This window comes from Mustela nigripes, chromosome 3, assembly GCF_022355385.1.
Source record: "Mustela nigripes isolate SB6536 chromosome 3, MUSNIG.SB6536, whole genome shotgun sequence".
Lineage (NCBI taxonomy): Eukaryota > Metazoa > Chordata > Mammalia > Carnivora > Mustelidae > Mustela > Mustela nigripes.
The window spans coordinates 17,658,035-17,679,958 of record NC_081559.1 but is presented as its reverse complement, the minus strand read 5'-3'; the positions used below and the strand labels follow the sequence as shown (position 1 = coordinate 17,679,958).

The 21,924-nt window shown below is 38.7% G+C and overlaps 1 protein-coding gene across 2 annotated transcripts in view; it reads right to left on the bottom strand.

Moving 5' to 3' along the window:
• Window positions 1-21,924, bottom strand: part of ADAM23 (ADAM metallopeptidase domain 23) — a 171,587-nt gene that overhangs the window by 12,265 nt on the left and 137,398 nt on the right. For both annotated transcript variants that reach the window (XM_059393306.1, XM_059393307.1), the window contains exons 19-24: window positions 19,664-19,714; window positions 18,636-18,699; window positions 16,842-16,947; window positions 13,838-13,957; window positions 12,337-12,505; window positions 10,245-10,356 (exon numbers count right to left, since the gene is read on the bottom strand). In XM_059393306.1, the coding sequence (XP_059249289.1) occupies window positions 10,245-10,356; window positions 12,337-12,505; window positions 13,838-13,957; window positions 16,842-16,947; window positions 18,636-18,699; window positions 19,664-19,714 (622 nt within the window). The remainder of the gene's footprint in view (window positions 1-10,244; window positions 10,357-12,336; window positions 12,506-13,837; window positions 13,958-16,841; window positions 16,948-18,635; window positions 18,700-19,663; window positions 19,715-21,924) is intronic.

Sequence of the window (21,924 nt, the reverse complement as noted above, 5' to 3'; positions counted from 1 at the left end):
TTGTGCGAAGACAGCAGAGTCACAGGTTGTGGCAAACATCCTGTGGCCTGCAAAGTCAAAACTATTTACCCCCTGGCCTCTTATGGAAAGTTCGAGAACCCCTGCTCTAACAAAACATTCCATTTATATGTATTTCCTTCCCACCCTTTTATACGGAAACACATTTTGAAACAAACACGGAGAAAATATTTATATTTCCGCGTACATTATGCTTTAGGCATGATCTGCCCTTTACTAGCTCAGAAAACAGGCTGGGTTAGAATCAATACATAATTCATGAGAAATGATTCCTGATTTACAGTTCTAAACTACAGAGTAGAAAAAAAAGCCTCCCACCCCCGCCCCCCAAGAAAATCCCAAACACACAAAAAACCCCAAACCTCTGTCCATGGAATCCTTAGCGAGTGAATGAACATGACACTATCAGCTAAGCCAGGAAGTTTTAAAACAATTTGTACTGTACCATTGTGGATTTTTAAAAATTTACATCTGTGATTTAGCAATTATGGCAAAATTTAGATATAGAAGGAAAACAATCAGCTAATAAAAATAGTGCATCAACCAAGGATAATAAATAACAAATCTATTTTTAGGAAAAAAATACACTCATATGGACTTACCTGTCACAACCAGAAATAGGCACAAACCAACAAGACTGGAAGGGAGGGTGAGAACAAAGGCTGGTGACAAGGGCCCTGCTTTACAACAAATGCCTTGGGGTTTGCCTATCTCCAAGGCTCAAAGGGAAAATTATTAAAATGCATCCCTTAGTTGGTACACTGCAGTACATCACAATTACGGTCAATAAATAATCTAAAAAACACCACTGGAAAGTTTGGGGTTTGTTTGTTTGTTTGTTTGTTTATTTGTTTGTTTTAGAAAACTACCTTTCTTTAAGGAGGAATTTCACATAAATGTATATAGAAAATTTCCCCTGGAAAAGGAAAGTTACTTCTATATATAATCCAGTCTGCAGATCCAAGGTGAGATTATACAATACAGGGTTTGTTTTCTCTAAAGGTATTCCCTCTGCCATACTACTTTCTTTTCTAACAAGTAGAGAGAAACAAAATATCTTTCCCAGTGTTTCTAGCTGTTCTGAGTTAACTACCTCACAGTCCCCAGCAGAAGGATGTGAGTGAGCAGGTTACAAGTCTAGTCAAAGTTCTTTAAACCAGGCAAGAGAAAGTTCAGGTACTCTTTAACACAGAGCAGGACCTTACTGATGTGCAGTGCCCGGCTCTCCTCGGCCCTGAATGGAAGAGCACCGGTGGGCTGTCATTACTGGGACTAAGGAGGAAACTGTGTAATAGGATCAACATGCCCGTAGTTTGGACCAGTTGAGTAGAGGGTATCCAGTGATTCCTTAAGACACTAGTACTTCATCCCTGGGCCACTGAGAAGTGTTACCACTGCCCACGTGAACACAAAGACAGCACATGAATGGGTATTTCTGTCGTCTGTAAGTGTTCTCTAGAATTAGAGAGAGAGGGGGAAAAAATCACAATAATCTTTTAGTCTGCAGATTAGCAACCTCATGAAGGCAATATCCCATGGAGAACTGACACCTATTTTGCGGCTGTAGATCAAGTACAGAGTAACCTAAATGAAGGCACCAAAAGAGCTTATATTTCTGTCAGAGATCGACAGGCAAGTGACACACAATTTACTAGTTAATGCACTGGCTACTTTGAAGACAAAACCACCAGATAATTGGCAACTTTTCACTGAAGGTTTTGCAGGTTTGGATAAATACCTCTTTCTTCTTCATACTCTTAGGTCCCAAATATTTATGTAAATTTCTAATTTGAATTATCTATTTTATATTAAAAAAATGAAGGCAATATGTAGGATATGTAGGATATCTTCTTTGAAAAAATTAAGCCAAAGCCTCCCCCATCACTTTAATTAAATGGAAAATATTGACTATCATTCAGATTATCTTAAAAAGAAGCTACAGCTGTTGATAATTCTTATTTAGATCCGTGGATCTATTTGATTGGTGAAGATCACATTCATTAAAGGAATCCTAATCAAACACTCATATAAAAACATTTTTTTTTTTTGCCAATAAAAAATAATGACAATAAAAGGTCTGTATCTTGAAATGGCTTTTGGTAAGTAGAGGAGCAATGAAAGCTTTTGGACTATCATCTTAATTCTGAAGACATCATAAGCACCCCAGTATTATTTTATGCCCCACATTGTTCCAGACTGGAGAAGGTTCTTCACTGCACAAGAAAACCACACGACACAAACATATCCAAACCACACCACAAGTTGCACTAGCATGGGAATCACGTCAACGAGACAACACACAGTAGGGGTCAGGTACCAAGGGTCAGCTCACACACCAGGAACCAAAGAGAAACACTCTGAAACTCACAAAGATGCTTACTCTATTCCCCACCCTGTGCCTCCAAAAATCACCCCCAGGGCCAGAATGGTGCCTGCCACAGCACCTATCAGCCTGCTTGTGGCCATGTTCACTGTGTGGAGGGAAAACGGAGATTTTTTTTAACATAGGAAATTAATTACACACTGATTTTGTTAATACACAAAATACTCTATTTAGTAAATCCTTTGAGAGTCACTTAAATACTGACATCTTTCCTTTAAGATTTGAGACGAAGGTCTACATACACACTAAAAATACTTGAAAATAATTTCGGTGATTTTGAGGATAATTAAACCTCAAACTCCACAAACCCTTCTTAAAAACATCATCTCTTATAAATACTTTTAAACACATAAATAACCTAACTGGAATTAGAGTTCCTACAAGGAATGAGTTGGAATTAAAATGTTACTTAAATTGCATAACAGCAAGTCTGGATTTTAATTACAAAGTAACAAACCATTAATATACTTTATAAATTTCTCAAACTGCAAAATAAGCCTAAAGAGCTATGCATTTTTAAAATTCAGAACTTTTTACCCAATTTTGTGAAAATCCTTACAAATTTAAAACGGAATTATCTTTAAAATTAGGCGTATTTTCATATAGAAGAATGTATTTCACCTAACTCTGTGATGTTTGGGTTTCTGTCCCATTAGTTGGGCATTTAGGTTTTTTGTTTACAGTTTCCAGTGCATAAACTATTCACTGAGAGTAAGTTAGGGTCACTGGGAAGCTTGGGATGGCCCAGCGGTAGATGACTGAGTGGAGACACTCCATCCCCGCACATCACCCCTTCCACGCAGAGATTTTGGATACTGCAAAAAGGGTCCCCAAGATGCTCTCCACACAGGCAAGATGAAGCTTCGTGTTCAGGCAGGAAGCTGACTAGTTAAGATTGAGTGTGTGTGTGGGCGGGGGGGCGCGCAGGGAGATGGAAGCATGTGGACATACACACACTCTACCTCTTCTCCATGTGAATCAAAAGTACTGGCTTCAGATTACTTTACTGATGAAAAGAGAGGCAGCATCACACAGACCATGTGCCATGAGACAGTGAAGCAAAACAAAGAACCACAATCTGAACTCACAGTTTTTTTAAGGCGTAATACTGGTTTCATTGACCTTTTTGTCTAACTGTGCTCCCACAGAAGAAAGAGAACCTTGGATCTCCAACTCTGGTGGGCAGCTGTACTTCAATTTATCAACTTCAATTTATCACAGGGCAAACAGTATGAGGGAGAGATTCTAATTGGGTAGGCATGAGCTGAGTTGTTCTTAAAAAGCAAAAAAAAAAAAAAAAAAAAAAAAAATGGGAAACACAACAACAACAAAAAAAGAGAAAGTCTACAAGTCTACGGAGGGCACTGAGGGGAAAGTTAAGAAAACCAACATATAAGGTGGTGATGGTATTTTCCTACTATGACAATACATTATAATCCAAAATAACCTAAACTATACCTCAGATTTCTAAATTGTGGAGGCTAATACTGGAATGAAAGGTATTACAGATATAAATACTCATTTTTTTTTAAGATCGTAAAAATCACTGCCTTCAGAATACTAAATTAACAAGGATATATTATTTTGTAATTGATTGATTGAATGATTGATTTTGCTTAAGATTTGGACATTGGCCCTCAGAGCCAAAAGGCGTGAAAGTCCTATTACCTCTTCAGTTTTTATATAAGCTACAACTCTTTATAATGCTGAATTGTAGAACACACACACACACACACACACACACCAGCAAAATGTGGAGCTAAATGAATATTTATTAAATTTTAAAAACTATAACTGCATGAATGATGAATAGAATAGCAATTTAAGGAGGCTTTTGTGTTTGCTCTGGATGTAATTGCTCACTGTAGAATCAAGATGAGGCAATCTGTCCTGCGGGTTTTAGAAACCAACCAGAGGAGCAAGGCATTGCTAAGTTGCTTCAAATACGCATTCCACATAAACAGATACAGTCTATAGTCTCTGCCAAACAAGAATGATGATCTCCAAATTCTTAACTGATAGCCACTCTTAAGAGCAAAGCAAGATAAAATAAGTGGGAAAAGAACTTTTTCAAAAGTATCCCCTCCCGTTTGCTTGCCTTCTCTCCCACACTACCTTTCATTCTGGTATACTGAAAATGTATGTAAAGTACACTTGACTCTGTATCATGATACTTCACAGCCCTATCTTTTCCAGTGGGTCGTGACTCAAGCTGTGTTTAAGCTGACATGAATTAATCAAGTGGCTTGCAAGTGGGTAGATTTTTACAGGGGACAACTTTGAAAACTGAGGGTTCGGCTGCTCCTCATAGCTACAAAGGAGATAACTTCTCATTAAAACAAACCAACAAACCAACCCTTGAGCCTTCGGGGGCCTCTGCTGTCATTCTGCTTCTGTACTAATTTATTAATGACTTAACTGTCACTGTTCATTCATTTACTCCTTCATTTATTTGTCTATTAACAGTCCTTTTGTGTTCCAAGAGCTCCGGCAGGCACATGATGACACAGCTTATTTTTCTCTGCATCCCACCAAACCTGGAGATGGAACTTGGAAAGACTCCAGCCGCTAACACAATTCCCCCATTAGGGATTTGACTCTGTTCCCTAACTCTTTAACGTACTTACCTTCACATTATAAGTTGTTTGTGGAAATTCTTTATTACCTAGCAGTATGTCTTCATTTTTGTTTCCTCATTAATCTCTGTTGTTTGTGGTTTATTATTATCACTGTTTTTCATTTGGGTTCCCTGCTATCTAGGATCACTCATGCTAAAAAGGCAGAATTTTTAGTAAGCATGTAATATTAAGGTACAAACTATATCCTTCCTCCTTTCCATGAGACTCTCTACATTATATGTAGAATTCTTCCACAGACAAGTCATGCTTCAGATAGTGTGAAACTGTGCTTTTGAAAATGAAGAGTTGGGGTTTTTTTTTTCCATACTTTTAGAGAGTTTCTTAAACAAAAATGTGCATTATCTCATCCATGTGATTCTAAAGAGCCAAAGGGGCTACAATCCTGCATCCCTTAATACTTCAAAGGCAGGAGGCATCAAAGCCATCATTTGTACTCTATAAGCCAAAATTCTTTCTGCAGGGATTTATGATTTTGCCTAAAATTTAAGATTAGAAATAAATACTAAATACACTCTTTATACTTAAGAGTATAATATTGGCATGATGAGCAGATGTGTTTTCTAGCTCCGTATTTCAATGTTAAACACACAATCAGATCTCTTTACTCTTCTCCATAAAATTAAAAAAACAATTAAGTTCTTTTTCAGGTACATTGGGACAAATGTCTAAAAAAGATGAAAAACAAATTATTTCATATAAGAACATTATTTCAGTCAGTTCACACTGTCACTGAGAATGTCATGGAGTTTTTCTGAACTCAAACTCAGCTACTAAAAAAATTTTAAACCTGGTAAGTTTTTAGGTTATTGAGGAGGCCATTATTAATGAAAAGAATACATAAGTGATATATAATTATACATGGGCATAACCATATATGGTAACATAATATCTAATGGTCTGAACTACAAAATCAAATATCTGTGCATTCACAAAGGAAGTTATCAACAAGATATATGGAAAAGGTACATGGAAACACTAAATAATATCCTTCAAGGTATTAACACTTATTAATAATTTCTAAGTATTAACACTTAGAAATTATTGTTCTCAAAATACTAAATGCTAATAACATAATACTCCCTTGGCAGGTAATGGATCAGCTAGCCAGCTTAATCATTACCTGGTTACTGTTTCACTTCTTCTACTTATTGCTATGCTGTGAGAACCAGCAGAATAACTGAATACTCAGCTTTAAATGAGGCAGAAAAACAGAAACAGAAAAAGCAATCAGCTCAAGATTAGGTGATCTATGTTTGATTCTTGGCTCTGTCCCCATCTAGCAGTTAACCTGGATTAAGGGTAGTTTTCTCCTTTGCAGAGCAATGGGTCTGGACTGAATGGCCACTAAGGCCCTTCTATCTCTGATTTGATGACTATGGACATAATGAGAGGGGCTGACCAAAACTCGCAGGAATGGTCTCTGCCCTTCCTTATCAATGACAACATGCGATATGTTTCAGTTTCTTCTCTTCCCTCCCATAATAGTGATGTGAATCATCCAATGAGAGATGTTCCATTGTATTGCATAAAAGCACCGTGCAAAGATGTCCATAAATTGTCAAAAATTACCAGTACTTCTACTGGTTCTCCCTGTAGCAGGTGGGACTTCCAGGCCCTTTAAAGGGTGCAAACTTGTACCCCATGAGGACAAACCAAAATAATTTCTCTCCATGAATTCAGTGGACACACGTCAGGAGAAGCACCAGAAGAGTTCTTCATATGTGAAATAAATGACAATGTGGAGAAGATGAGTGAAGTAATATGCAATAGAAAATATTAAAAAAAAAATCCCTGCTCACATGGCTTGTGCTTTGAAATGCTATTTCCTGTCTTTAATAATTTTGGTTTGAGAAATTGGAGGAAATAAACCAGTGTGCTTTAAACGGTGGGTCAACAAGTGCAGAGTGACTTCAATGGCATTATTTTTATGTGCTTTTTTTGTCCCTACTCAGATGGAGAGGTTGAATTTTTATTCTTCCAGAAACTTGCTGTTAAAATAAAACACGCAAACCACATTGGCTCATTTCTGATGCCCCCAAATCAACTGAAGCAATGTCACAGAGTTCTCCTTGATTCTTACTAATTAGGCTTTGAGCCAGAGGCCTGCAGTTGGAGACAATTTATCCTTTATGCCCACGTTAGGAATAAAAAAGGCAACATTTTCAATTTTCTTTTTGAATTTTTTTCCTCCCTAACAAGAAAGCACACTAAACTAATTATTTTTTAATATGCTGTCACTGTATCTATACAGAAAACCTTCATTTATGGATAGGACTGTGGCCAGTCCTATCCACAGTCCACAGTGCAATTGAGAAGCACCTACTGTCATCAGTAAGATAAGTGCCACCCAAACTAATTCCATCATGAGAAAGAATATATGGCATTTAGAGGAAACCCGAGGTACTTCACAAGTTACTGAACCTACAGTCAAGAAAGTACAGATTGTTTCAATATCTGGGGTTCATGACCTCCTCCTCTTCAACAAGGCAATATGACATGATTACTGATAAACTGAAAATCAGCCCAAGCGTGCACCATTTTATTTCCTTCACATGTTCCCAATGGAAAAGGATGTAATGTTTATTGAGAGCCTACAGCATGCCAACGATATGTGGTCGTTTGATTGTAGAGAGTCAATAAATATTTGCTATCTAGATAAAATTAGAGATAAAGTTCAGTTTCTCTATTACCATTTTCTTTTAACCAGAGTATCAAAAATAAAATCATAAACTCACTACAAGGTGTTAAACTTTCATTTCTGTTGTTTCTCGCTTTACTAGAGTATTAATGGAGTTTTCTATAGAGACTAGAAAGATATTAGTAACCATTATAGACAGAGCTATTATTTAGTCATACTAAAATTGTTTGCCTTTTCCAGAAATCTAATAATTTACAATAAGGACTGTTCTTCATTTATAGTAATTAATGGCTTTTTTCAATTTAATCAAGATTACCAGAGTCACGAGGATTTTAACAATTTTAGAACCAGTGGGGACCTTTATTTCCTCTAGTGACTCCACTGTCTTCATTAAAAATGAGAAAAGAAAACATGCAACAGAAAAGAAACATACCAGGGTGTGTATATGGATAACCTCTCAGTTGTGGAATTAAGCATGATTTTTATTTTCTTTTTAATCTTTTCTGTATTTTCAAACTTCTCTACAATAAGCATGTATTCCTTGAATGGTCTTAAGAGTTATTTTTAAAATATAGAAGAGTACCACAGAGACAAGGAAAATAAGACAGAAGCCAACTGTGAATCTCTTCTTCAGATGGCAGCTGTTGACGCCTCCAACTAAGCTTTCTAGGCATGGGTGGGCGAGGGAATGGGGAACAGACAGAAGTAGACACCTGATAAAACCCCCGCCTCACCTAATGAAAGAGGACAGAGGCTAAGCCAGTTGAGCTCTGATCATCTTTTCAGGCATCTTTATATATCACTTGAAGAGACAGCATCTAGAGCTTTAGGAGAATAAAGAGAAACTAACATGCCATGGAGAGAAATTCTGGAAAGCGTGAACATCTGCTTCCCTTGTAAGAGCCTTAAATCTGCTCTAAATCTAACTTCTGAAGGTGGATCCAAGAATTTTTTGTTCCAGTTCTAAAGTAACTAAAGACTGAATTTAAAAGTGGAACTGGTTCCTTTTTACAAATAGAAGAAGGAGAACAGAAATAGACTGTGAGGGCGTGACTATGATTCCTACAGAATTTTAATTTCATGGCCATATTCTGCAAATGCACGGAGAATGTTAAACACACCCACTATTACTGAACATTACACATGCACCCGGACCAGCTACATCTCTTCAGGAATCAAGGACCATGGAGCTTCATACATTTTTAAAGTCATATTTTCGCATATGGACAATGATACCATTCAGAGAGTTTAAATGAGTTTCATGCAAAAGTAAGCAGATCAAATGATACTATTTCTATATGTGTTTTTCCTACCTACAGGGAAAGCATCATGATAATTATTTATAAAATGCCATTAGTGGTACCATGTAAGAGAAGAAGACATCATACATCGTGATGTATGATGTCACTGGGATCTACCTTTTGTACTAGCGACTGCGGTTTCTCAGGTACAATGCTGTAGATGCTGTAGTAAGCCTATTGTAACGGATGCCTTTTTTAGATCTTTGAAAATCATATGAGGGATCGTGAATAGAAGGAATAATGAGAAAGTGATTACCATGTTCATGATGGCAAAGACTACACTATAACACAACGTAAAGGAAGACAATGAGCCTGATACTGGGCCCTTGGGTCCTGGTCCCAGACCTGTGTCTGGTTACCTGGGTAATTATAGAATGTCACCTGACTTCAAGGTCTGGGTTTTCTCATCCACAAAACGAGGGTGGTTCTCATGGCCATTGAGACGCCTTCCAATTCTAAAATTTTAAGGGGCACCCGGATGGCTCAGTTATCTGAGCATCTGACTCTTGACTCTGGTGCAGGTCATGATCTCAAGGTCATGGGATTGAGTCCTGAGTAGAGGGCAGTACAAAGTCTGCTTGAGAGTCTTTCTCTCTCCCTCTGCCCCTCCCCCTGCTCACTCTCCCTAAATAAATAAATAAGAAATAAATCAATTCTTTTTAAAAAATAAAAATTAAAAAAAAATAAAATTCTAATTTCTTTCCGTCTGATGGCTGATTAAGACAAAGTCCAGATCTTTCATGTTCTCTTTGAAGAATGAAAGTTCTGTGAAGATTTTCAACTTCTTTCTAATCAAAGCTGTGTTTAAACAGAGCACAGAAAACTGCCATCTCCCTCTGGAGGGACTCAAATATTGAGGAATGAGTAGTCTCACGTCAGCCAAAAGACTCTATCTATTAGAAAACTGGCATAGCATAGATAAACTATAAAATGATTAACATATGTAATTATGGAAAAAGAAGGTTTAAAAGAAAGAAAGGAAATTGGAAGGAAGAAAACCGGTATACTTACTTCTTCCTCATCTCAGTTCTAAACTAAGAGGAAATTTAAATTTTTTTGTATTTTGTATTGGTATTTGTATTGAAAGCAACACATCATTCTAGAATCCTTAATTCTGCAGTAACATGAATTATATATTTGATTGGCAAAAAACCAAGATAGTCTGATGTGTCTCCTTTCACATCTATTAAGTTGTTATACTGGCACCATTGGAAGAGTACCAACAAATTCAGTACGCAATGAATTGAAACCGAAATCACACAAACCCTTGGGTCCTTCATCCTTGGGAGGGTGAAGGTTCCTGACTGGATCCCGGATGCTGCAGTCTGTCCCTGCCCAGGTGAAATCACAGATGCAGGTGGCTTCGTTACTGCACACCTGTGAAGAACAAAGAACACAGAGGGCACATTTTTGCTGTGCTTTTCTGAATAATGGCAATAACAGTAAAAGAGACATGGGGCAGGGGGGCAGAAACTTTTAAAAACCATTTTGAATTTTTTAAGTCCCCCATGGTTGAGAAGGAGAGATGATGGATACATTAAATTGTCGGTGTTTTCTTGTTAATGAGAGAGAGAGAGAGATCCATTAAAAAGAAGAAACTTTTAACTAAATGTTAATTGTTGATGTTGAAAAATTATTTAAGTGCACAAATGTCTGATGATGTAGTTTTTTTCAGAAGTCGTTGTTTCTAAGGAACATACTTTAAAAACATAAGCTTAATTCAAGAAATTAATAGATCCCGGGCTCCAGTGGTAAGGCCAGTGATTAAAGACCAGAAGACATAAATCACCAATGCCCTGTTTTACCTCACTGTGTCCAATATCACACTTGTTTGGTGGCACTGTCCCAACCAAATGAGCACCCCGCCCACCACCCTTCTCTCAGTCAGCCAGGCTGAAGACCCTCTAGCATGATCTTTGTCTCCTTTTGCTTGTCCTGGAGACCAAGCAGCATGCTGGAAGAGGCCTGTAATTTAGATGAAATAAATCACCATCTGCAAACCAGAGACAGAGGGGCTTAAACTCTTCTCTGTCTGTGATATACATTCAGAGACCAATCATTAGAGGTGGTAAACTGAACATAAGCTTATTGCTATAAGAAGCTTTTTAATCTGAAATGTTATAATATCACAATTATGATTAACGAGGCTGAATTTGAACTTTTATTTAACAGGACGAAAAAGTGGGAGGGGTAGTAGAGAATGAAGGGCCTTTTAGGGGTTAAGTGTTATGATGTGTTCAGAACAGTAACTGGAAAGTCTCTCTGGGGCTTTTATTTTGACAGAGTGATTGCTGCACGTTGACGATGCTGAGCGCTTTATGGAAGGCATCTGATTCAATCCTCACTCTAGCAGCCCAGTGGCTGAGAGAGGGTAAGTGACTTACCCAAAGCCAACAGGAGAACAAGAAGCAGAGGCAGGACTCAAACCCACGGCTCCATCTAGCCTCCGAATCCATGCTCTAAATCACTAAGCTACCCTGTCCTCCCTCCGTCCCACAAGCCTAGTATTCAACCAAACGTGAAACTCTAAGTAGTCACTGGGCATGTCCTCCTTAGGCCTTCTGCCTCTTTATCCTCCACATTGTCTGCTAGCTATATTCTGAATTATGTTTACCTTCATTCCAGCATCTTCCTTTTACATCAGCACTCTCAAAATTTCTTCATGTCCCCTTTTTTTTTTTTCCATTTCTAAAGTCTGTATTAATTTTTTGGAAATATCTTTCTTTGATTAAGCCACTTTAAATAATTATTAAAATTTGTTTCTAGATATTAAGCCTAGGTTTGCCAGGAAGTGTCTGCCCAACCGCTCCATAGAATTACAAATATAACTCATTCATAGTTCACGGAATTAGAAATACATGCAGGTTTGAGTAGAGACAGCCTCTTCTCTTCAGCTGGTAATGGTCTGAGCATAACTATTTGACTTGAAACATGTGAATTCTATCAGTGATCCAAGCTCTAGTCTATGCTATCTGGCATACAGGATACAGGCTGAGTAGCTAAAAGGGAATTACTGGGAGGAATGAAGTTATTTTGAATGGTACAAAGTAATGCACATGGGGTCTACAGCTCTTTTAGGAACTGTATCAATTTTCTTCCAACTCTTTAGATGTCAAGCTATAGACAATGTGGTAAATACAAATAGCCAGTGATAAAAGAAACAACAAGATAAAATCATATCAACACATATGGGTATTATCCTTAGCAGATAAGGATATGAAGGAAATCATTATAGTCAGAGCATAGAGACTGGCAACACTCACAAAGGGAGAATGGCTAGAATGAAAGTCTAACCACTGTGAACTGTGAGGATGCCAGCCCATAAAGGTTTGAACCGGAACAGAGATGCTTACTTACCCCATGGCCTGAACAGACTTTACCCTTGGAATCGAGTGGGCAGCTACTCATATTTAGGGCCTGAATCTGTAGGCACTTCCGATCTAAACACATCATGGATGGACCACATGGCGTTCCATCTTCTACATAGCCCACATCTGTATCATCATCTAAAATCACATGGGCACCACTAAAAGGAGAGAGATAGTCATACAACCATTAGCACCATAGCTAGAAAGAGAAAGTCAACATGAATGAGGGCTTGCTCTTCAGGAAACTAAAGAGGCTGTCAGCCGACACGAATGGCTCCTAGTATTTCTCCACTTTTCGTTTTATTTCTCTTGTCCCCACTTCCCCTTAATAAAAGAGCACATTGACATGAAACACTTCTCATTATCATTATTACACTATATGCCATCAGGAAAAAAAAATGACATTTATTCCAGGAAGGATCTTATTGTCTAAGACTGGTTATAATGGTGTTCAGAACAATTTTAAAGAAAAAAACAGGGGCGCCTGAGTGGCTCAGTTGGTTGTGTCTGACTCTTGGTTTCAGCTCAGGGCATCAGCGGGCTCCACACCCAGTGGGGAGTCTGCGTGAAGATTCTCTCCTTGTGCCCCGCCACCGCCCACAAGCTCCTGCACACCCATGTGTGCTATCTTTCAAATAAATAAATGTTAAAAAAAAAAAAGAAAAGAAAAAAAAAGCAGTCATTACACCAAGAGAATTTTATTCATTTTGTTTACCTAATCAATTTCCTAAATTTTGTTTAGAAAAATTTTTGCATGTTTCCAAATTTTACATTCACTCACATAAGGTGAAGGTTTGCTACTCTAAGGATACTACAGATAAAAGTTTGCAGATGCTAAAGGCAGTTCTGTAGGGGAATCCCAATAGTGTTTTGGGCAACAACAATACCATCTGAATGAAAGCATAGCATCTTAGAATTATGACTACTTTGAAGGGAACTATACTTACTTGGAACATGATATGACTTCCTGGTTTTAAAAAAAGCTTCATACACCCTGTGTCTTGTTCTCACAGATATTTGGATATCAAATGTTTGCCTACAGTATAAATAGTATTTTAATAAATGCGTTCTGTGATTGACTACTCATTAAGCCATCATCTAAACCAGAAATATGTTATATAAAGTACAGCTTAAACTGCCTTTTTTGTCATAAAAAATAAAATACACATAGTGTTCAAATAGTGACCTATTCCAATGCTCAAAGCTTTAATCATGGGTCAAAATGGGTACTGTTAAGTCTACTTGATGACCATAATCACTGAGCGTCCCACTACTAAAAGTGGTCTGATTTGGGGGCAAATGTAATTTGCAAATCAATATGCAACTTTGTTGTTGTTGTTGTTGTTGTTTTTTAAATAACTCTAAAGGTGAAAGGCGATCATAAAATCAAAGTCAACATTCCTCTTGTGTGAAACGGAAAAATTTCACCGGATTTTTCTGAATTTGTAATTCTTGGGATTCATTAGGTTTTCAAACATTTAACATATTACCTGCAGTCAATCACTCGGCCTTGATGGTAGAAGGAAGTTGGGATGATCTCACCCTGAAGCTGACCAATACGCGGAGCTCGAGTAAGATTGGTACAGAGTAAAAACCCACAGAACACATCACTGAGCATGTTAAATAAAAACAAACAGAACAGGACAGGAAGAATCAAGCTCAAAATAATCATAACTATTCAGTCTGCATATATTCAAAAATTGAAAATATTTTCTCTCCTTCTAAATAAAAATGTGTGTTCAGATTTTGTTGGTTGGCTATGACCCCCCTCCTTCCTTGCTAACAGGATCACAGTTTTGTCTGGGGGCAGCAACATACACAGCCTCAAAGGACGGATCATGGCTGGTTGAAGCTAGTCATGGCAGCCCGGACTCCTACACCCGCTGTCCTTGCCGTCCTACTCTCCCTGCCCTAATAGAGCTAAAAGTGGCCTCTGGATGTTGAGATGTGAGAAGAAGCCAGCTAGGAAGTTGCTAGGGGAGAATGTTGCTTCTGGACAAGAGGTTAAAGCATGACAGGGAGAAAGACCTTTTGTTCTGACTCCCACGCTACCAGCCTTTGGATGTGCGGCCTTGGCATCCACCTTGCTATAGTGAGCTCACAGCCCAAGAATACACACTCAACATGCTAAGCATTCCAGAGCAGAGGGGAGAAATCATCTGCATCTTTAGTGACATCGTTAAATGACTCAGCCCACCTGAGAGCAGCTAAGTCCAGCCTCTCTGCTAAGTAAACAATGAACTCCCTCTTAAAAAAGGGCAAGAAATTGAAATGACACATTAAAAAAAAAGAGAGAGAGAGAGAAAGAGAGAGGTCCATATCCAATAAATGCAGGAAAATGTACTAAATTCCATTGGTCATCAGAAAAATGCAATAAAACCACAATAATGTAGCAGTTTATACACACCAGGATGGAGGGAAACTAGAAAGTTTGATGATACCGAGTGCTGGTTCAGTATGTAACTCCACAACATTCTCATGTACATATTATTGATGGTCAGGTTTACTATCAAGCCCATTTTAGAAAACTGTGACATCATACAGTGACATGGAAAATACACATATCCTTTGACTTAGCAAATTTTATTCTAGATGTAGGCATTAGAAGAATGTCTACAAATGTGCACTAAGTTACATGTACAAAAATACCCATGGCTGCGTGGTTCCTAACAGCTAACACATGGACACAACCTAAATGCCTGTTTTTGCAGAGTGGGGACTACATCATGGTATGTGAGCATGAATACAAATGATAATAAAACCAATGAACAATAAATATGAATAGTGACACACACCATGCCAGATGCTTAAAATGCTCAACTTAAGAGGCAAATTACAAAATAATACATGAAGTATGATTCCCAAACGTTATACCAAACTTTTAGGCAAAATACATCGTTTAGGGAGGAAAACTGAGGCAGCCAAACTCTAAAAGGCAAGAAAATAATTGTCATAAAAGTCAGGATGAGTAGTACCTCCCGGAGCAAAATAAGGGCACCTTGTGGGGAAGGATACATTTTCTGCAATGCTGTGAGTTCTATTTCTTGATCCAGGAAGGGATGACATGGGAGCTCATGTGATAATTATTTGGCAGACTGTCCATTTGTGTATTATTCACTTTCTCCTTCTATGTTCTATTTCCCAACTTTTGAACATTTCAGAAAACACACATTCATTTTCTTCAACTCAGTGGTGGTTGGATATTCTGTTAATAGCTAGTCAAAAGCTATCTTTACAACAATGACCCAATCCAGTGCCTTCCAAGCTTTTTGAAGGAACAAAGATACAGAGAAATGGTCAGGTTTGTTTAGGACATTAAGCTAATGAACGAAGCTAATGAAATCCAGGTGTTCAACCACATGGATTTTTACGACTTTAGGCCCCACTTCCTCCTAGTCTCTGGCACCTCAGAAAGAGGAGCAATATTTTGGAACATCTGTGCCTCACTCGTGAGACATGAGGTGGGAAGTTCTGTCCTATTATTTTTGTTTAATTTTTAAGAAACTATGGTCAAAGATTTATTGCCTCGTCAGACCTCATCCACCATCAAGGACTGCCTAGAAGAGCAAAGTTTCACAAAGTTTCATGAAGCACAACAGACAGATCATTAACTAAAAAAATAAACCTTCCTTAAATCCTTCCTCGGCCTCCGAATTAGAAGAATCCTCACTGCTAGGGAAGGATAATGAAGGAAATTTGGCCCATAACTTGATGGTCCCATAGCTCCATGCCATTGAGGTAACCTTAATAAACTACTAAATCACAATCTTAATGTTCCTCAACTAATCCGGGGAAAATATTACCAATGTACTCTGAAAATATCTCATTTTCTCATTTCCTGAATATCTCATTTCCTGAAAAAAAAGATTCCTCTGGAATGCACTAACTAGATGATTTTTAGAAGGGGAAAAAAATTTGATATGGACATTAGATGTTTAATGAAATCAAATGGTGTTGCTCTCATGGAATGATCAAAAATATATATTACTTTGGACTGTCCCCCAAATAGATACATAGTCTACATATTTTGCTTGTAGAGCTCTGTGCATACTAGGACATTCATAGGCCATATCTTCCAGCAAAAGTAGAAAATTAAGACCTGACAGCATTGCATAATACCTTAGCAAAGTGTCTTTTCAAAACAAGCATCAAGTAAAATATGACATATGAGAAATGTTCTGAAGTTTACAGAAATGTTGTTGAGTCTATGCTATGGTTAACAGCTTGGACCACAGCCATTTGCTTCTAGATATACTAATGTGTTTTTTGAAATATATACCTGGGAACAAGTCCCACTTCAGACTCCTTTGCTCATTGGAGAGTCTGCTTCTCTCTTTCACCTTCCCCCTACTTGTACTTTCTCTCTCTCTCTCTCTCTGTCAAGTGAATAAATAAAGTCTTTTTAAAAAATCATTAACATTTATTTTGTGCTCAAGTCACATTTGAATCAGGGCTTCCAAATCACTCCTCGTGCCCCCAAAGCTGAGCACTCACTGTTTGCTGCACTGGATCCAGCGGTCTCCGTCCCTCCCACAGTTCCCCTTCTCTGTGCCTTCTGTGTTCAGCTTCTCATAACAGAACTTGTCAGACCCGGAAGCCTCTTGGAGAAGAACACACAAAGACCATGTGTTTTAGTGGCCTTTGTTATGCACAACCAGCAGCGTGCATGTAAATGTTTAACAACTGATTCTCCAGACAAAGAAAACAAAAATCCGGACATATAGCATTTGCCAATTTCCATGGTGTAAATACCATCTTGTCAATTTCCATGATGTAACATATGGCTAATTTTAAGCTATCAATGGGATGGTGACAGGTTTCTGAAATTCCTCAGAATTTAACACTTGGCTCTTGCAAGCTACTCCAAGACAGCTCCAACAGGCTGCTGTTTTTAACTTGAGACACAAACTGATTCCGAATTCTTGATGGTGGGTTTGAGGGAGGGAAGGAGAAATGGTCATCAGCAGGAATTAGGGAGGTGGCAGGTAGAAAACGAAGAAAGATTCTTAGGCCTGTTTTATACAAGTATTAAAAGATATTATAAAGTCTTAGGCAATTAAGATTTTATGTCAACACTTGGGTTTTGGTATTTAAACATTTTAAAAGACAAATGCGCCTCTATTATCTTTCCTCTGTCAAAACTGAAGCACTGAAAGTAAATCTTTCAGTTAAATGATATTTGCCAAACACGGAAATCACTCCTGCAGGGGTTCTGTTCTCCTTTTGCGTGCTTTATTTTCCTTTGAGGGTGACCTAGTCTTAGCCAATCAGACAGACCCATTCCTCTCTGTAATCTGGTCCCCATGAACCGAAGTTCACAGGTCAGGCACTATAAATGTCAGGAAGAGAGTACACTGGGATGCCTGGGTGGTTCAGTCAGTTAAGCATCTGCCTTCAGCTCAGATCATGATCCTGGGGTCCTGGGATCAAGACCCATGTAGTCAAGGCTCCCTGCTCAGTGGAGAGCCTGTTTCCCCCTCTCTTTCCCCTCACCCTACTCCCATTCATGCTCTTTCTCTCTTTCTCAAATAAATTATTTTTTGTAAATCTTAAAAAAGAGAGAGAGAGAGAGAATGTGCATTAACATTCACGGAACATACTGAGAGCAAGGACCACGTATGCAAATCTCTGGGTCTGCACCTAAGGAAGGACCTGCATTTCTTCTCTTCAAAGTGAGACGATACAACTACAGAATTTAAAAAATAAGTCTGGTACTTCCCCGGGGTAAAGGAACAGAAGGCTAATCTGAGGGGTAATGGTTAAATCCAAGGTACAGAGTGAATCACACAAGTGGTTGGATAATGAATGTGACCGCCACACTGAATTCAATCTTTGCATGTGCATGTGACATCCCCGTCACAGTGTGACATGGCTTTTTTTGGATGACCAGTCCCCAGCTTCAACAGATGTTTTCTGTGGTTCCGTGACTGAGATTCGCAGTTCTCTTTATTCTCACCCTTTCCTAGAGTTTTTAAAAAAATCATCACTTCAGGGGCACCTGGATGGCACAGTCAGTTAAGCATCCAACCGTTAGTTTCAGCTCAGGTCATGGTTGGGGGTTGTGGAATTGAGCCCTCCATTGGGATCTGCACTTAGCATGGAATCTGCTTGAGACTTTCTTTCCCTCTCTCTCTGCTCCCACCTTCTCTCTCTCTAAAATAAATAGATCTTAATAAAATAAAATAAAATAAAAACTCCTCTCCAAGCTATGTCTTCAGCAAGACTGGTAGAGCAGGATAACATCAGAGAAGCCCGTGTGTCATCACCAAGCAGGAAAATGCAACTTACTTGTCCCCCAGACATGCTGGCACTGGTTGTCCCGGGTCTTGCATTCCCCATTGTAACAGCGGCCCTGGGGACAGGGACACACATTAGGAGGCCCACACAGCCAGTTTCCTTGCCCCCAGATTTGGACTGCAAGGTCTCCTTTTGTTGTTTTTAGATAAGTTGATTCGTTTTTCACTCCATACCCCAATATTTTCACAGTGAGAATAAAAATCACAAACATCTTAAGGGAAGCAGAGTAGACAGTTAAATTCTAAAACTCAGAACAGATCTCGTAGTACAGCTCTTTAAGTCAAAATTAACCATCTGAAATTTTAAATTTTACAGAAAACAAACAATGGTATACTTCCTTGGCCGATTCCAAAATGATTTTTGCTTCTTTTGGGTATGAATGTTCTATCAGAACATGGCTTCGGAAAAGACAAAACCCATAAGATCACATATGATAACACATTCTAACAGTCATATTTTCCCACAATAGGCTGACATTACTGAAAGATGGTCGTAACTCAATAAATTAGATTCTTAATTCTTTAGTCATTATATTTTTTCCCTTGCCTTCTGGACAATTTGTCACCAGAACTTAATATCATTCTATATTTAGTAACCAGAATTTAATATCATTCTATATTTAGTCACCAGAATTTAATATCATACTCTATTTAGTATTTGATATGTCATGAAGCCACCTCGAATTGGAAGTCCATGACAATAATGTATGGTTCTCTGAGATGTCATTTCCCTTCGAAAATATATTCATCAGAAGGAAAAAAAAAACCCTCACAAACTAGTCCTTTTAAAATTACATCGAAAACTTATAGCCTGGCATGCCTGGGTGGCTCAGTTGGTTAAGCAACTGCCTTTGGCTCAGGTCATGATCTTGGGGTCCTGGGATCGAGTCCCACATCAGTCTCCCTGCTCATGGGGGAGCCTGCTTCTCCCTCTTCCCTGCTATGCTCTCTCCTTCTCTCTCAAATAAATAAATAAAATCTTAAAAAAAGAAAAAAGAAAAAACTTATAGCTCAGCATACCTGATTTTGATTGCATGCGTATCCATCTTGCTTATGAAGGTTTGGTGGGCACTGAAAAAATAGAATGTTTTTTGTTAATGTTCAACATAAGTACTTTCACATTATGTGTATAATTTATGAAAATGCAAAAAAAAGGAAGCATGATGAATATATAATTGGGAATGTTTAGAAAAACATAAGTAACCTCTTAAATAGATTATCCAAACAATTTCTTCTACTATTGGTAAAAATAATAAATTCATCCATACAGTGAGTACTTTTTATTTCTCTGTCTTCCTTGAGGTGGACTAGAATAGGAGCTTGCATTCACTTGGCTACAGAGTCAAAAGCAGAAGGAATTAAAATGGACAACGAAGGGCATGAATCAGCTTGTTATGTAGGAGTAGACACATTTGGGTTCTAACTCACAGGACCTTTCTCGGACCTGGGAAATGTCAAATCTGCATTTGACACCCCTGACGCTCACTTCTAGGTCACATTACTGAAAAAGAAGAAACACTCTTTCAACTCAATGTGAGTGCTCATCTCTGTTACATCTCTGACCTCTCTGATGTGCTACTAAAACAATTGTGATGGGATGGTTATTTCTCTTTCCAGGTCCACTTATCGAGTCTTTGTTTAAAAGTACACTTCATTTTCCCAAACATCATCCTGAATGAATTAAAATTTTTGCTCCCCACGCACTTAATTTGCCACATTTGAGAGAATTGGAGATGGTTCAAGCCAAAGGCTCTGTAGTACAGTGTTCAAAGCAAATATGCAAAGAAAAAGCAATATACAGGGAAAGCAAGTGAGGAAGAAACACAGTAATATGCACCACAGTCTCTCCCAGAGTCTTTGCCTTCTCAGTAAAGGACAGTTCTGCTTTTCCCGTTGGTCAGACCCCAAACCATGAAGCCTCTGTGTCTCTCCTTCCCTCACACCCTTCTTGTAGTCGGCCAACAAATCCTACGAAGTCTACCTTCCAACCAGAATCACATCTGACTACTTTTCTCCGTCTTCACTGCCAACCCCCAGTCCAATCCGCCATCATTCCTCACCTGAATCGTGCATCAACCTTCAGCTGATGACCCTGCTTCTGCCCTCATCTGTTTCAGTGACTGGAGCGTCCTTCTAAAAACATAAATCACATCACACTGCCCCTCTGCTTGATGGCTTTCCAAAGTCCTCAATGGACGTCAGAGTTCAACGTGATAGGCATATTTCCGTCCCAATCCATCCTCTCTCTGACCCCATCCATGCTCTGCCATGACCGAGCTGACTCTCTGGGAATGTGCCACGCATGCTTCTACCCTATGGTTTTGCCCTGCTCTTCCTTCAATCTTCCCCCAGGTTTCCACATGGTTTGCTCTCAAAACTGGAACTCTTCCCATGTTGGCCTTCTCTGTTCCCCATTGCCTGGGTGTTTTTCTTCTCCATAGGACTTACCACCTCTTACTCATATATGTTACTTATTTGTTTGTCTATGGTCCGCATCCCGATGTGAGTTCCACACACGCAGGGATGGTATGCGTTGTTCCCTGCTGCCCCCATCGCATCTAGAACAAATCTGGGCTCCATGGCTATGGAGGAGGTGCTCATTTACTGTTGGCTAACGGGATAAATAAATGAATGACCCACACAGACACAATTAAAGCTCCTCTGTTCTGGGGTGCCTGGGTGGCTTAGTTGGTTAATTGCCTGCCTTTGGCTCAGGTCATGATCTCGAGGTCCTGAAATCGAGCCCTGCATCAGGCTCCCTGCACAGAGGGGAGTCTACTTCTCCCTTTCCCTTTGGCCCTCCCTGCAACTTGTGCTCTCTCAAATAAATAAATAAATAAAATCTTCTTTAAAAATGTTACTCTGTTCGGCACATATCAAACTGTTTATCAGGTTCACTACAGAAAGGTAATAGAACTAATTTAGAATTTGTAATTGCTAAGAAGCACTAACTCACAAAAGAACACTTTGAGATAAAATGCTTTAGTTCTACATCTTTCTAAAGACTTTCATATAAGCTTTCATTGACAGCTTTTCAATCAATCTGATGGTGACTATTCAAAGACATAATTATCAGTACCAAAACCTGGCCTACTGGGCCAACAGCACAGAAACACAGATCCTTGTGGCCTTCCTCATCCAACCAAATCCACTCCAAATGCAATCAGTATCTTATTCATCAACTAACAGTAATTATTCACTTACTCCAAGACCGATACAATCACACTGAACAAAAATTCAAAAGAAATGTTGCTACTGGAATAGGTATATCAGGGTCTAAA